General features: G+C 40.6%; 1 protein-coding gene across 1 annotated transcript in view; it reads right to left on the bottom strand.

The window, feature by feature from the left end:
- Nucleotides 1-1,413: 1,413 nt before the first annotated feature.
- Nucleotides 1,414-16,034, bottom strand: part of NWD1 (NACHT and WD repeat domain containing 1) — a 58,639-nt gene continuing 44,018 nt past the window's right edge. The window contains exons 17-21 of the mRNA XM_018568211.1: nt 14,797-14,951; nt 14,369-14,645; nt 11,471-12,018; nt 8,390-8,495; nt 1,414-1,712 (exon numbers count right to left, since the gene is read on the bottom strand). Coding sequence (XP_018423713.1) covers nt 1,414-1,712; nt 8,390-8,495; nt 11,471-12,018; nt 14,369-14,645; nt 14,797-14,951 — 1,385 coding nt within the window. The remainder of the gene's footprint in view (nt 1,713-8,389; nt 8,496-11,470; nt 12,019-14,368; nt 14,646-14,796; nt 14,952-16,034) is intronic.

Below are 16,034 nucleotides of genomic sequence, written 5' to 3' on the forward strand. Positions count from 1 at the left end.
GGCGGGAGAGCTGCACTCGCAGCCTTCCCATCTCAGCTGTCACAGGAGTTTCCAGCACAGTGCTGTGCTCAAATTCCTCTATTGGAAGTGACAGGTTTAATAAAGAGCTCCTGTCACCTCCAAATGCTATCACATAGGGGCTTGTTAGCTCCTGTGTGATAGCAATAAAGTTAAGTGGAAAAAAATGAAATAAAAATTGATAAAAAATTATAAAATAAAAATTAAGAAAAAAATAAGTAAACATTTTTTTAAATAAAAAGGTGATTAAAAAAAAATACAAAATTATAAAAAAATTAAAAAAAAGTAAAAGATAGTAAGATAAATAAAAATATTGATAAGAAAGTGTAAACATTTTTTAAAAAAACATTAAAACAAACCCTGCCGTCCCCGCCATCTGGTTGCCATTCTCCATTGGGGGTGTGGAGGGGGGGCGGGGGGCACATAGATGAACCTGGCCTTGCGGCAGCAAAGAGAGTAAGTCCGGCCCTGTGAATGTGCACTACTAATCAGCAAGTTTGACTGTTCTAAACTGATACAAAAATATTTTTGAAAGGTTTGGATATAAAATAAAACCAAAATAACTTCCCACTGCATAGCAGACACTCTTCTTCCTGAGGGCTGGAGGGAAAAGAGGAGCAGCAGCTGGTCATGTTCAACTGGGAGAAGAGTAAGAGGAGGACCTGATCATAAACTGGAGGCTGAAGAGAGTAAGGAGGCAGAAAGGGAGCTGATCTTGGTCTGTTAAAGTGACACTAAACTCAGGAGTTAAATCTTAAAAATACATTCAAGTACCTTAACTATTAACAAATAAAGGGGGAATTTATCAAAACTGGAGCAGACAAAATCTGGAGCAGATTTGCACTGCAGCCAATCAGCTTCTCTCATTTTCAAATCTTACCTGAGCAAATTGAAGAGAGATCCTGATTGGTTGCCATGGGCAACTGCTCCAGATTCTGTTTTCACCCGTTTTGAGAAATTCTCGCCAATGTTTCTTTTTTGTGTATCACTCGGCTGTAGATCCTCAAATCATCTCTGAATCGGTACTGACACTGTCCTTCCTTCCTTCTGGTCCCTGTGTGTGTTGTAAAGTAGCCACCGCTCCAAGCTCACCCCTGTGATGGACTACAATCTCACGTTTAGTTTACTTATTTGTATTGAGATATGGAAAGGAATAGGATAGGAATTCTAAAGCAAAAAACAAAGTAAGTAAAAAATATAGTATTTTAAAAAAGTATTAAAAAAGTGCTTTGCAATAAGCAAGTACATATTTGGCTTATTACATGTTTATATAAATCATAAGGCATCTTTCTTCATTCAAGGAAACATATTTTGCTCAGTTTGTAATTCAAGAGCTGAAAACTGCTTCCAGTAAAAATTAAAAATGCCAGACTAGAAATATGGCTATCTGTTCATTTAAACAATGTGGCAGATTTGTGAATTTTTGTTTGCTTGCTCTTTGCATCTCCACCATTTGTTAGTACTTTTTGCTTTCAATTGGATGGTTTTGTTGTAGACATCTTTAGACTTTTTAGATTTGACAGTACATGTGGCTTTGATGTTTTGCAATGGGTTGTACTGAGTGCTGATGGTTTCTGGGCACTGAAACTTCTCTCGGATCACATAGCCCAAACGTGTAGTGGCTATAAATCCATCAGAGGTAGAGACAATTCGGGTGACAGTTGCATATACATATTGTACCGCAAGCAGGGAACCTGTGTAATGGACATGACAATTAGAACGTAATTTGTTAAAGAAACATTAACAGTATATACCAGAAACCCTGCCATACATACTAAGTATGTACATTACAGAAAGTCAATGAAATATCTTGGACATTTGTGGTTTGTTGTAAATATTAGGGATGTACTGATACCAGTTCAGATACCAGTGCCGATACTTGGCATTTTCATGAGAACTACCAGGGTTGCAGAGGTTGCAGCTGGGACCTGGCTCTGGCGCTCCACCATTGTCCTGAAATCATTAGTCTGTATTGTTTTAGAAAAATTGTCACATGACAATAAACAAAAATGCAGTACTTGGACAAGTATTGGTACTTGTACTTGGAAAACTGATCTGTGCATCCCTTTATATATGTTTATAAAAACAAAATCATACAATAAAACAGAGATGTACAAATCCCAGGAGCTCCGTGTGCACCTTAAAAATGACAGCTGCCTCCTAACTTCTGAATTTTTCTCTAGTCTAGTCCTGGAGCTGGAAAAGTATCTGTACATGTACTTGTACCGAGTATGGTACTTGGTATCGGTGCATCCCTAGTAAGTATGTATGCTTTTTCAGTGGAAACAGCTTAATAAACAGCTGAAATTCTACAAACCAAATAATTTGCTATTTGTACAGCAGCCATTTATGAGATTTATATACATCTGTCACACTGCAGAACAAGGCAGCTTTCCATGTTCAGCAGTGCTTATCAGCATGAAGCAATCTTCCTGAATGTGCAGTATAGCACATGTGTGTCAATCACAAAAATACCTAAACAAACTTACAAATCTTTGAAGCTGAAACAATAAACTAAGTATTGCACTGTTTGCTAGGGGATATATACCTTCCAGTGGCGTAACAATCGCCATAGCGACCCAGGCGGCTGCTATGGGGCCCGGGCACAGGGGGGCCCGGCCAGGGCATCCCTCTGATGCCGTGTGGGCCGCCTGGGTCGCTATGACATGTAAGGGTGCTGGCTGTCACTGACACAGCTCAGCAGCGGCATTTCCCCTCACAGCCGCTGCGGAGCTGTGTCAGTGACAGCCAGCAGCTACGGCAGAAGAGGCCAGCGTTCGCAGTGAAGAAGGAGGCCCGCCTAAGAGCAACCCCGCCTTCTCTTACATCACTGGCCAGCGACCTAAGAGCAGGTGTGGCCAGTGATGTAAGAGAAGGCAGGGCCCGTCGATAGAAGAGGAGGTGGGGCCCGGGGACGGAAGAGGAGGCGGGGCCCGGTGACCACGGAGGCGGACAGCGCTGACAGGTAAGAGGTGTGCAGCCCATCTGAGACCCTGCAGAGCCCACTGTAGAGAGTCTATGGTGGGCTCTGCAGGGTCACTCTCAGGTGGGCTGTTTGGTATATCAGGTGGGCTCTGCAAGTGGCAAAACTAGCAATCATGGTGCCCCATACAAAATTTTGCTATGGGGCCCTGTGATTTCTAGTTACGCCCCTGATACCTTCATGTTAAAAAATAGGAATTAGTTGACTTTTTCAACATATGAGAACAGGCAAACATTAGATGTTCATTTAAACAATGCTTCCAGATAAAGGTATAAAGATTTAAAAAATGCCCTTTTTTAAAATTATTTAACAAAAATATCAATAGATGGAATGGTGTACTCTGACAAAGTAAGTACACCCTTGGCCTCAGAAGTTGGAGTTGGTATTGTGCTATTTAGCATTAATGCCTTCGTGTACATGTTTTGCATAAGAGCCTACCAGTCTCTGACATTGAAATTGAGAATTTTAACCACTCCTTCATGCAAAATTCCTTTGCTTGCAAGAGATTTGTGGGTTTCCCTGCATGAACTGCCAGTTTCAAATGCCCCCCACTACACAATGAGATTCAAATCAGGTATTTTACTAGGCCAGGCCAAAATCCTCAATTTTTTCTTTGTAGGTCTGTCTTGGTGAATTTGCTAGTGTACTTTGAATCAATAATGTGTTGAAAGATCCATTTGATGTTCATTTTCGACAGATGGCCTCAATTCTCACCAATCACTTTAATATGATGCAGAATTTATAGTTTAAATGATAAATTCAAGCTGCCCACACCCGGGAGCAGCAAAGCAACCTCAACCCATACAAAATCAACCACCATACTTCACAGTTGGTATGAGGTTCTGCTCCTAAAATGATGTTTTCTGTTTGTGCCAAACATGTCTACAGATAATGTGGTCAAACAACTCTAACTTTAATCCACAGTACATTGTTTAAGAAGGCCTATTTGGTTAATGGCAAAATGTAGTCTGGTCTACTGGGTTTTTTTTTTACAGCAAAGGCTTTTTTTGACACACCTCCCATGCAGGTTAAATTGGTGCAATCTCAGATTGCATGCACTTTGACGCCAACTGTTACAAGAGTTACCTGCGGATCCTGCAATTAAATTTTGCAGTTCTTGGAAACTTATTATAGCATTAAACATTCAGCTCCTTGAATTTGCTGGCATGTCTGAACATTTTGCCACGTAAGGCTTCTTTGTCTTACAATAATTTGGCCAGACTTATAGCTGTCCACACCCTCTTTTATGAGGGTCTATGTAACATATTTTGAAAAAGTTAACAATTTCCATGGGATGTACTTATTTTTTCACATGATTGTGTGTATGTGCACCTTTTATTGAGTTTAAAAGACTTATTAGCAGCGGGGGAAAAAACCACATTCACAAAAAAACTAAAATGCTCCTTTTCAGGTCAATATAGTCCCAGTATCATAAAAAAATAGGCTTACTTCAGCAGAGCAGAGTCCAGAACACATTCGCACCACAGGGCCTAGCCAGCAATGTCGTTTTTTGACTTGTATTTCCAAACGTCAAACAGGTGCAGCATTCAGCAACTCTCCCATCACTCTCTTTCCTTCCTCTCTACCTTCTTTTTCTTTTATCAGCTCACTCATTCATTAATTCTTATGGTGTCTCTTAAAGGGCTCCAGGAAAAAAGATTCTTAACCCCTGCAGTGGGGCTGCCCGCACACTGCATGGGTTAACTGCTCATTTGTGTGTAGGTTAAAAGAAAAAAAATTATATTCACCTTCTAGCCTCTCTCTCCCTCCTCTGCAGTGGTTTAAGGTCCCGTAAATCATCACATTTTATGTATATAGGTGAGGACGCTGACGAACATTCCAGTGATGCAGCATAGGAGTAGAAAGGCTGGAGGGAGTGCTGTGGCAGCTGGCTGGCTCAGAGCTTTGCGCATGTATGACTTTTTATTTTCTAACCTAACCAAAAATGTGCACTTAACCCTTGCAGTAAGGGGGTAAGGGTTAAGACATTTTTCCCTGCAATTCTTCTTTAACCGCCTCCCGGCTGGCCGTTGTAATTAAGCGGCCGGCCAGCCAGGAGCTTCCAGGATGTAACAGGCCGACGAAAGATGGCTTGTCTGCCCCGCCCACTCACACGTTCGGGAAACTGCCCAAATTTCAAAAACAGGCAGCGATGCCTGTTTACATACGAGCAATCTGCCGGCTATAGAGCCGCCGGATTGCTTGTATAAAATGTTGATCTGAAAAAACCCCCCCTCTGCTGGTCCCAAGCTCCTCTGTGCCCGGTGCGAGCCCGGGACCAGCATGGTGGCTCTCTGACAGGGGATCAGAGGGAGGTCGGGAAACGAGCTCCCTCTGGTCCCCTCTCCAGTGTCAAAATGCGGAAGTGATGTATATTTCATCACTTCTGCATTCTTGTGTCACTCTCTGGCTTCAGAAGCTGGAGAGAAGCTGATGAAGCAGATCTCTGCTTCATCAGCTTCTTTGGTGGTCCCTAGGTGACATTAGGGGTCTTGGAGACCCCTGATGTCTCCATAAAGAGGACCTGTCACATCTTTTTGCTATCACATAGGGAGTTCTTAGCCACCTATGTGATAACAATAACGTTAAGTGAAAAAAAAATAGGAAAAAAGTAGTGGCAAAAGAAAAAATGAGTCGCACACAAACATTTTTGAAAGTCCACACCCATACATACACGCGTGCAAACATGCGTCGGGTGCGCCTACGTGCGAAAACGATGCTTGCGCCTATGGTGCCGCACATGTTACATATCACTGCGAATGTCGCAGTCAGTGCAATAATTCTAGGGCCATCAATCACTGATAACACTAAATTGATGAGCGGTAAAAGCTTTTAAAGCGTCGCCTATAGTCAATTTTGGGTATGGTAGTTTTTTTTGCAATTTTGCGGGTGCGCGTAATTTTAAAGGCTTGACATGTTTGGTGTCTATTTACCCGATGTAAAAAGAAAAGGCTAGTTGCACTCCTTACCGGTATGACCCCGTGATCGGGGAGGGGTGCTCGGAATGACTGCGGATGGCGACGCCAAATACAGATAATTGCAGAAACGTCACCAGCACACCAAATCCTTATAGGATCAAAGTTCGTAGATTGCTATGCCTGATGAAGGGACCCTGTGTGGCCCCGAAAGCGCATGTGTAACTGAGATAAGTTTGCAATAAAATCTACGAACTTTGATCCTATAAGGATTTGGTGTGCTGGTGACGTTTCTGCAATTATTTACCCGATGTGACCCCATTTTTTATACTTTACCAAAAAATTGGGTAATAATAACTGTATTACAACATAATGTAAAAAGAAAAAACTTTTTTTTTAAATTCTCAGTAATTTTTCCTAATTATAGTGAAAAATAACAATCCCAGCGGTGACTAAATACCACCAATAGAAAGCTCTATCTGTCCCCAAAAAATGGTATAAAATTAATTTCAGTACAGCGTTGCATGACGGAATAAATGTCAGTCAAAGTACCACAGCGCTGAATACAGAAAAATGGCCTGGCCAGGAAGGGGGTGCAAATACCTGGTCTTCAAGTGGTTAAAGAACCTACCACCTGAAGCACAAAAAAAGGAGATATATACCTGCTGCCCATATTGCATATTGCTTAAATCTTTCAGCAGCCATTTGTTTTGTTTTGAATGGAATGTGGAGTAAATATTTCTTTTGGGGAGGTTTAATTTCTGTCTTTTAATCACTTCCTGTAACTGTGAATTTTTTTTTTTTTAAATAGCAAAAAGGTAATTTAAAGAATGCTATAATGATTTTGGATCAATGTTACTTAAAGCCCAATTGAACCTTAAATACATACCAGGTGGAAAAAACAAAAGGTGTGCAAAGTCTTAAGGTGCCATACACTTTACAACCCTCGCAAGACTTGTGTCTTGCGAGGGTTGTAAAGTAATTTAAAAAAACATACAATCTGCCCATCATGGACAGGCAGATCATACTTGCGATCATTGCAAGCCCGCCCCGCTGAGGGGCGGGCTTCCGATGACTGCAATGCTTAACGGGCAGTGTTCGTGTGCGCGCACTGTCCCGTTCGGCAGTTGTTGAACAAACACGCTACTAACCTGCCGAAAATCGTACGATTCTCGGTGGGTTTTCCAGCCTCCTTGTTCGACGGAAGACGTGCGATCGTACAGTAGAAACGGTTGCATGCCTTCCATACACTGTACGATTCTCGTACGATCGCGGGATTTCCCGCGATAATCATACAGTGTCTGGGCACCATTATAGTCTTAAAGCAACTACTGCCTAACCAGAAAAGCCTGCCCCCTGCCAGCAGCTGCAGAATGAGACACTTGCTTTCTTTAGGGAAGCAGTGGTCTCATTGTAGAGGTCTCACACACCCCTACTAATTTAGACCTATAGCTCTATAAACAGCAAAGTTTATAGTGGCTGTAGTGATCACTGCTTCCCTACAAAAACCAGTCTGCAGCATGTTGGCATGGAACAGCCCTTTCTACTCAGGGTGTGGCTGTTTTCTAAAGAAAACAAACATTAAGACATTTTGTCTGCTCCAGTTTTGATATGAATTCCCCACCTTTTTGTTTTAACGCATCTGGAATGCATTGAGCTAATTTAAAAGAAATTTCAATTGGGCTTTATTTACTTCTTTGTATCAAATTCAGCTTGAGCTACTGAGCTTTGTAAACAGTTTTTTTAATGGGTAAGGTAGGAAGGTAAGGGGAAACCGGCTGGCTGGTTATAAAATATCCACATCCAAATATGTACAAGACCACTGTGCCGCCCCAATAGGGGCATAGAATATGAGATGCATAGCCTCAGTTAATATTAGCATTGTTATATAGGTTAGAATTTATATAGTGTGATTTGCCTAACTATTTTCTCATAGCTAAATTCATGTGTTATCCTATGCTGCCATCTAGTGGCCTTTTGTTGTAATGTACATGTTTTTCTGTGATTCTTTGTGATGTCTACGATGTATTTCCTCTCTGTATGTAGCCCCACCCTTCTTCCTGTGTGCAGTACTTCCTGTGTCATGGCCACAGTTGAAAGCCACATGTAACAAGGACACACATGTAATCTGCACAGTATGTAGGAAAGGCATCATTTTCTGACCGCACAATACTATCACCGTTCAACTGCTGTTCCTATCATCTGCTGTAATCCTGATGTAAAGAATAAACACCTCTTTTGAATGAATCGGTATTGACGAGTTCAGCTATCTGACGAGGATTGTCCGCAGTGAGTATATCTGCTTATACAGGCCAGGCATAGAGGTCTCAGCAAGGGATATATTTCGCTATCACAACGATCTGAGTCAGAATAACCACTATACAGTACATTCCTTTAAAGTATTCTGAGTTTATAACTATATTAAATTCAGAGGTGATTAAAAGTGTATGGAAATGACTAAATTAATACTCACCAGTGGACACATCCCACGCTTTGATGGCTCTGTCCTTAGATCCAGTATAAATATAACAGTCATCTGGTGAGAAGCAGGCACAGTCAACTCCTTGAAAGAAGAAGCCCTGGAGGCAAAATAACAGTGTAGTTTAAAATCGTTTTTTCTGTAATACCTGTTTCTTGTTACTTTCTTGTTTTCCCTCTGTTTGGTTAATATGCATACATATCTATGTGAAGGCAGGAAATACTGTATGTCAGGATAAGAACATTATATGACGTATTCTGTGTGTACAAGCGTCTGACATTCTGATTGTATAGTTGTCAAGAAGATTGTATAGTTTCATAAGAAATAAATACCAACAAGATAACAGTCTAAGCTGACAGAATAATATTAACACCCATAAATATCTGGGAAAACTAGGAAGCTTTTTGAATGTGCCTTTAAAAGCATAAATGTAACCTATAAATAATATGTTTCTATTAGGGCTGGTACTGATTAAAATGTTTGTGTTCGATTAATCAAATTTTTTTTAATCGATTAATTTTGAATAATTATAACGCACATACAGATTCAACTACATTGGCCTATACACATACAGCACAGCAATTAAGTAATAAAATGAACTAGGATCACACTAATCCAGCACGTTATTAATCTCACGTGCCTCACTCAATATGGCCACCGCTTGAGTGGGGCAACTCAGAATAATAACGTGCTGGATTAGTGTGATCCTAGTTAATTTTATTACTTCATTGCTGTGCTGTATGTGTATAGGCCAATGTCTTGGCTGGTGCTCGTGCAGAAAGTTTCTTGGGCAAACTCACCGGCCCAAGTGGTTCCGTCGGCTAGTGAAAGGAAAGGGGGAGGAGTCCGGTGACGTCACTGACATCGACGTCACCGGACTCCTCCCCCTTCCCTTCGTTAGCCGACGGAGCCACTTGGGGAAGGTGGGAGGAGTCCGGTGACGTCGATGTACGTGGCGTCACCGGATCTCCGACGGGACTCCCGGAAGCCGGCAGATAGGTGAGTGTTTTCATTAGCGATCAAAAGAATTTAATCGATCTAAAAGAACGATTAATCGAGAAATGAATCGTTAATTTCCACAGCCCTAGTTTCTATTATTATTATTATACAGGATTTATATAGCGCCAACAGTTTGCGCAGCTATTATAATAAAAATATAATTATTTCAAATTATCAAATATGGAAGGTAGAATTTTGAACAAATACTGCTTTACCTCACATTCCATTCAGGATGCTGGGAAACTCCGATGCTAGGTTCAAGGCTCCTGTTGGCCTATATACAAAACCATCTTTCAAAGATCTGTGTACTTTCAGTCTGCAATACTCCAAGAAAGTCCTGCATAAGGTGCACAAGTCCTCTTGAAAATGTATTATAAATTATACAAACAGCTCCAAAACAAACAGGCAATTATGCTAATGTATTTCCACCATCTAGGGGCCTTTCTGGCAAACAAATGTCAGCATAACTGCCTTGTGTTTATGAAGCTGTTTGTATTATTATAAATAGATTTTTCGAAAGGACTGTCAGCTGCAGGACTTTCTTTGGAGTAGTGCCATCTGAAAGTACACAGATCTAGCTATACCTTCCTTATCTGATTTTAGTATGCTTCCATAGGTTTCCTTGACAGTCCACACACTTTGTTATTTCTATGATTCAAGTGTTGTAGTCTGTCAGGTAAAGTTCTTAGGCTATAGCCCACAAGCTGTTCTGCAGCCTCTAGCTTCCCATCCCTAAAGACAAATTACATAACAGTGGCCATGTCATAGAGAGAGAAGAACAAAGCAATGGATTTCTTTACAAGAACCCCAGAGATAAGAAAAAGTATGGTTCAGTGCTTTAAAACATATCTGAACCCAAAATAAAAACATACAATGTATTGCAGCTTACCAGTCCTAAGCTGCATTCATTTTCTTTTTTTTCCTTTATTTTTTTTTCTGGTGATCCTGCCAGTAACACACTTTCTGTCCTAGTTTAACAACACTTATTTACTATTTTACAGTATTTCTATGCTCTGCTGAATTGCAGAGACAATCCCTCCTCTTCTCATTTCCATTACATAGAGTGGAGTTTTGTAGTTCCAAAAAGATAGCCGAGATTGTTTAAGATTTCAGTTTAGTGCACAGGAATTTACAAGGGAACAATATTTCTAGCTAAATAAACAGGAATATATGTCTGTAATTAGCTGGGAAAAAAACTATAGCATTTACCACAACCAATGAATGGTAAGCTGAAATATATTAAATCTTTGTTCTTAGATATACTTTAACAAAAGCTTGCTCAACTGGTATCCCAGAGCCTCTTCTTTTCAGCGTTCTGGCTGACAGTCTCTCTCTGATGTCAGCAGCCCGGCATTGTACGTGAGAATGGTGAGGGTCTGCCCACAACCTGGTGTGTCAGGGAGAAGAGGAGAGTACCAGCAGTTTTGCAAAGTGAGGAATAAGGTAAGTATTACAACTAGGGATGAGCTCAAGTTTAGACTGCACTCAGTCAGAAACTGAGCTCCTCCGAACCCAGATGGAGCTCCTCTGAACATGGAAAGAAGCTAATTCTGCTGCCACCCAATCAGCGGCGGCCAGTGCATTCCCCGCCCACAGCTAGACATAAGGAAAATGGAAGGGATGCAGTGATGTATTTGACTTTATAGGGCCACATGGCTAATAATGGTCATTGACACTGACCAAATGTGGCCGTAAAAGGTCAATTACATTATTGCATCCCTCCTCTTTGCTTATTTCTAGCTGTGCATGGGGAATTCCCTGGCCACAGCTGATTGGGTGGCAGCAGAAGGAGCTTTCTTTCATGTTCTGAGAAGCTCCTTCTGGTATCCCATTCAGCCTGAACCTGAGCTTATCCATAAATACAACTTATACCTGTACCCCTAAACGTAGGGAGCAGTTAACCCTTGCAGTACGGGGGAGGGGTAAATATAAAAGCATTCTAGTTGTACATGTACTGTATATTAAAGTGGGTAGCAATAGGCATATGGAGAAAGGGTCATTTTTCTTCAAGCTCAAGCTATACATATTTGCATTTGTAAATTTGGCATATATACTGCCTTGGTGAGCATATGGTACCTTGTAACACATCTCATGTTCCCAGCAACCAGTTTCCATGTTCCAAAGACGCTCAACTGAGTCCTCACAGCCACTTAATGCATATATTTCCTTTGTACTTGTTTCTAAGCAGGTGACTCTGCTTGCATGAGAATCTAAACATTGTTCTTCTTTTTTTGGGTTAAAAAGACACATGTCTCCTTTCTCTGTACCATAGATAACCCTCTGGTCTTCAAATATGGCTACTTTGCTCACAGCACTTGGGATTTGTAGATTTATAGAGTGTACTGGGCCATCAAGCATTGGAATAGGGTCCCCCTTTGTAACTTCATATAGCAGAATCATATCGTGGTGAGCTACAGCCAAGAAGCTTTCTTGTTTGCTTATTGACAAGCAAATTACGGCCACATTATGTTCAGGTGGTGGAATACAAGCCACATTTTGCCTTTGGTCTAACGGAAAAGCCAATACAGTGCCAGAGTTCAAACCGCAGAACAAAATCTTCTTGGTTTTGGCAACTTCCAGGCATGTTACTTCAGAAGAGGCCTCAAGGATATCTGTCATAAGACCTGAAAGAGTATACAAATATATGAACTCACTTTGTAGGAAATGGATAACCTTGCAAATGTACTTTTGTTTACACTGCAGAATATTCACTGATCTTACTGTTCCAGAAACTGATTACCAGCAGAAACTGCATAAAGTGAACCTGTTGCCATCCTATGGACAGTCAAGCATTTATGAACACCTAACCGTGTAGCTGTAGGCACTGTGGATTAATCCATGCTCAAATTTTAGAGCAAAATCACTGAATTGCTTCAAGTTATTCTCTCCGCAGCTTTGCTCACCCTGCTTTGCTTCCCAGAAATTATTTGAAAGCCTTATAGCAAGGTGAGCTCAACTACCTGAAGGAAACACTTTAATGACTTCAGTGCTTCTGCTGCATATTTGACAGTAAAGGCCACTCCACAATGCCTGCAACCATAAAGGTCAGCAAAGGCTTGTTTTAAATCTCATTTACTGCTTGTTCACTGAAAGGTTGATAGCAAATATTAATGGCTGATACATCTGCTTTTTTCTGAGAAATCTAAATTGTGGGGAAAGATTATATTTGATATGCCACTGTATAAAAGTTTTTTTCACTGTGAATAAATGTTTGAGATTTAGCTATAGGTGAGTTCCAATTAGTCTGAGTACTAGTGTACTAAGTGTTAATTTGGTTATGTTTTGAGGCATATGCTTACTTGTATTTACTTTCATCTTGTATGAACTTTTTTATAATTACTCTTACTCATAAAATGTAACAATATAGTATTAAGATATGATGATTGAAGTATATTTACCTGCCCTGGATGTTAACAGACTAGTTGGATGCCTTTTGATTCCGGATCTTTAGAATCTTCTACATCTATGTTATACTGGACTTTATTGTGACATTTGGAACCTTGTTGATGGAGTAGACTTTATTGTACCTGTGACTTGATGGTACATCTCAAATATCTTTAAGCGGGTTTCTATCTTCCTGGGTAACCCATGGCATTGATATTGGAGGTGAAGTTTACATATAACTACAATATTGGTCAAGATTTATTCAATCTCAATCTTGTGGTAAACGATTAGGGCAGCATACTATTTGCTGCCTGCAGTCAGGGGTGTCCAGATACCGAGTACCGTACTCCGTACAAGTACATGTACAGATACTTCTCCAGCTCCAAGACTAGACTAGAGAAAAACTCAAAAGTTAGGAGGCAGCTGTCATTTTTAAGGCGCATACGGAGCTCCTGGGATTTGTGCATCCCTGTTTTAATGTATGATTTCTTTTTTTTATAAATATATATTTGGGATGTACCGATACCATTTTTTCAAGTACAAGTACTGTTACATTTTTGTTTATTGTCACGTGACAGTTTTTCTAAAACAATACAGACTAATTATTTCAGGACAGTGGTGGAGTGCCGGGGGTAGGTAGCAGCTGCAACTCCTGCAACTCTGGTAGTTCTCATGAAAATGCCAAGGATCGACACTGGTATCTGAAGTGGTATCTGAACATCTCTACCTGCAGTCTCCCATGGTATATACATACTGTATACTGTTGCATGGTATTTGGTATGTTCCCCCATACTGTCTGAGAAAAGCAGACTGTTCTCTGTTAAAAGAATCACAATACCACCCTTGAACTAGAAATAATTAGCTCTATACTGTATATCTGTATAGTAGAGGGACAAAGGGTATACAGTATGTATGGCTGTATAGTGTGCGTTACTTTGTACTTTGTTTTAGTTTGTTCCATGGGAGTACATATTCTTTTAATGTGATCTTTTATAATACAATGTAAACAATTTTAATACATACAGGTGAAACTCGAATAATTAGAATATAGTGCAAAAGTAATTGCAGTTAGTGCTGCAAAAGGGGCCCAAACCAAGTACTGAGTACATATGCATGCTTGTACTTTTCAGAGGTCCGATATTGTTCTATGTACAATCCTTGTTTTATTGATTGCATGTAATAATCTACTTTTTTGAGGTTGTGGATTTGGGGTTCTTGGGGTTTTCATGAGCTGTAAGGCATAATCATCACAATTATGACAAATCACGGCTTGAATTATCTTGCTTTGCATGTAATGAGTCTATCTCATATATTAGTTTCACCTTTTAAGTTGCATTAGTGAAATAAATGAACTTTGCACGATATTCTAATTATTCGAGTTTCACCTGTATGTAATAAGCTCCCAAATCATATGTGGCTCATCCATGATTTATGTTTCGCTACATGTATATTTAGGGATGTGGTTTCTTAACACATTGCAGGGACAAGTTGCATTAATCATTCTATTTTCAAATATTGCATGAAAATAGCAGCAAAATACGAGAAATTGTATGAACGTAACATCTATATCACATGGGGGCTTTAATTTACCTTGCACTGTGTCCCAGACCACAATCTTGTGTTTGTCACCAGTTTTTGGGAAATAAACACGATCACCTCCACTGGATAAAGCGACACAGCCGCTACGATCCTGAAAAGGAGGCAATGTCTTGTGCTTCTGATCATAATCCAGGTTCCAGAGCTTGAGGTAGTAAGCAGAATTGGATGAAGATATTAAAGTGCTTCCATTCATGGCCAGTCCAGTGACTGATACTCCCATCCCAAAGAATGTGTCTAGAAGAGCTCCCCTCTTAGACAAACTCCAGACCTGCAAAATATAAAAAATGTGACTGTAAAATTTTACAGTATAGCAATAAAACACAAAATATTCACTTAATGATCTGAAGGGTGCAATCTATTATAGAGGATATAATATAGTTTTGTAGACAATAATGTAGTTTCCAATATATCTTACTAACCCGGATAGTTTCATCTTGAGATCCAGTTACAATGATATTCTTCTGACTGTGTATTACAGCTGTTTTTACCATGTCATCATGTTCTAGACATGATCCAAGAAATGTCCTTAGGGTGTTGGAGTCAGCCCGAAATACCTGCACTTGTTTCCCAAACCCTGAATGGAAATAAAGAGATTTTATGTGGAAATCATGGAAAACAGAACTATAAACATTATTTTGTTTGATAACTAAACATTTAAAGGATGGTGCCTGTCCTCTTGAATAAAATGTTCATATACTGTATACATATATTGTAGAGGACAGCAAGGCTGGGTCCCGGAAGGCAGAAATATCTCACCGGTGTTTGGATTATGTTCCATTTAAGGGCCACCAGAGGGTTAACCTTCCTGCCACAGGAAGTAGTTTAAAAAGTCTGCAACTCCATAGAGGAGTGTGGGAGTTAAGGAGAAAGGTGTCAGCTGTGGCTAGTGTGAGAGAGACCTGCTGTTGTGCTGTGCTTCAGGACTTATATTTCTGGGAAGGGATTTCCCCAGGTTTTGGGACTCAGTATGACAAGTCGGTGAGACACATTTATGTTTTGTTATTTGTGCCGAAGGTACGGACTTTTACTTTGAGTTTCTGATGAAGTTAGGCTTATATTTGTGTTTCCCGTTTTGACTGCCCTGAAGAGGAAAATAAAAATGTTTGTTTTGTGAAAAAAACCTCTGTGCGAGTGCTCTGTGAGCTCAATAAACATCACTATATATACAGTATATATTTGATATAACTATATAACCAGTTTAGAGTTAGGACCGCATTATATAGAGGTGCCTTGGCGCAGCTGTGTGGCTTTCACATATTCTGCAGAGGACGTGTATCTAAACCTCTGTTTTTAACCTTAGCGGTGAGACGAGCTTTTTTACATGCTAGCTTGTGAGTGTGCTGGGAAACTTTTTGCTACTGCTGTGTCATATGGCTCCACCCTTCAGAACCTCCCTTCAGTGGTGGAAGAGGTGTGTGCAGAGGGGGGTGGGTGTAGTGGTGGCAGAGGTGTGCGCAGAGAGTGGTGGTAGAAGTGTGGGTGTGGCCGGAGGGGTTCAGTGGCGGTAAAGGCATGTGGAGGTGAGGGAAATGCAGTGGTGGCAGAGCTGTGTGCAGAGGGAGTGGTGACAGAGGTGTGTGCAGCGGGGTAGGAGATACAGTAGTGGCAGAGGTGTGTGCAGGGGGGTGGAGGGGTGCAGTGGTGGCAGAATCATGTG

This window comes from Nanorana parkeri, unplaced genomic scaffold, assembly GCF_000935625.1.
Source record: "Nanorana parkeri isolate BGI_ZX_2015 unplaced genomic scaffold, ASM93562v1 scaffold1154, whole genome shotgun sequence".
NCBI lineage: Eukaryota > Metazoa > Chordata > Amphibia > Anura > Dicroglossidae > Nanorana > Nanorana parkeri.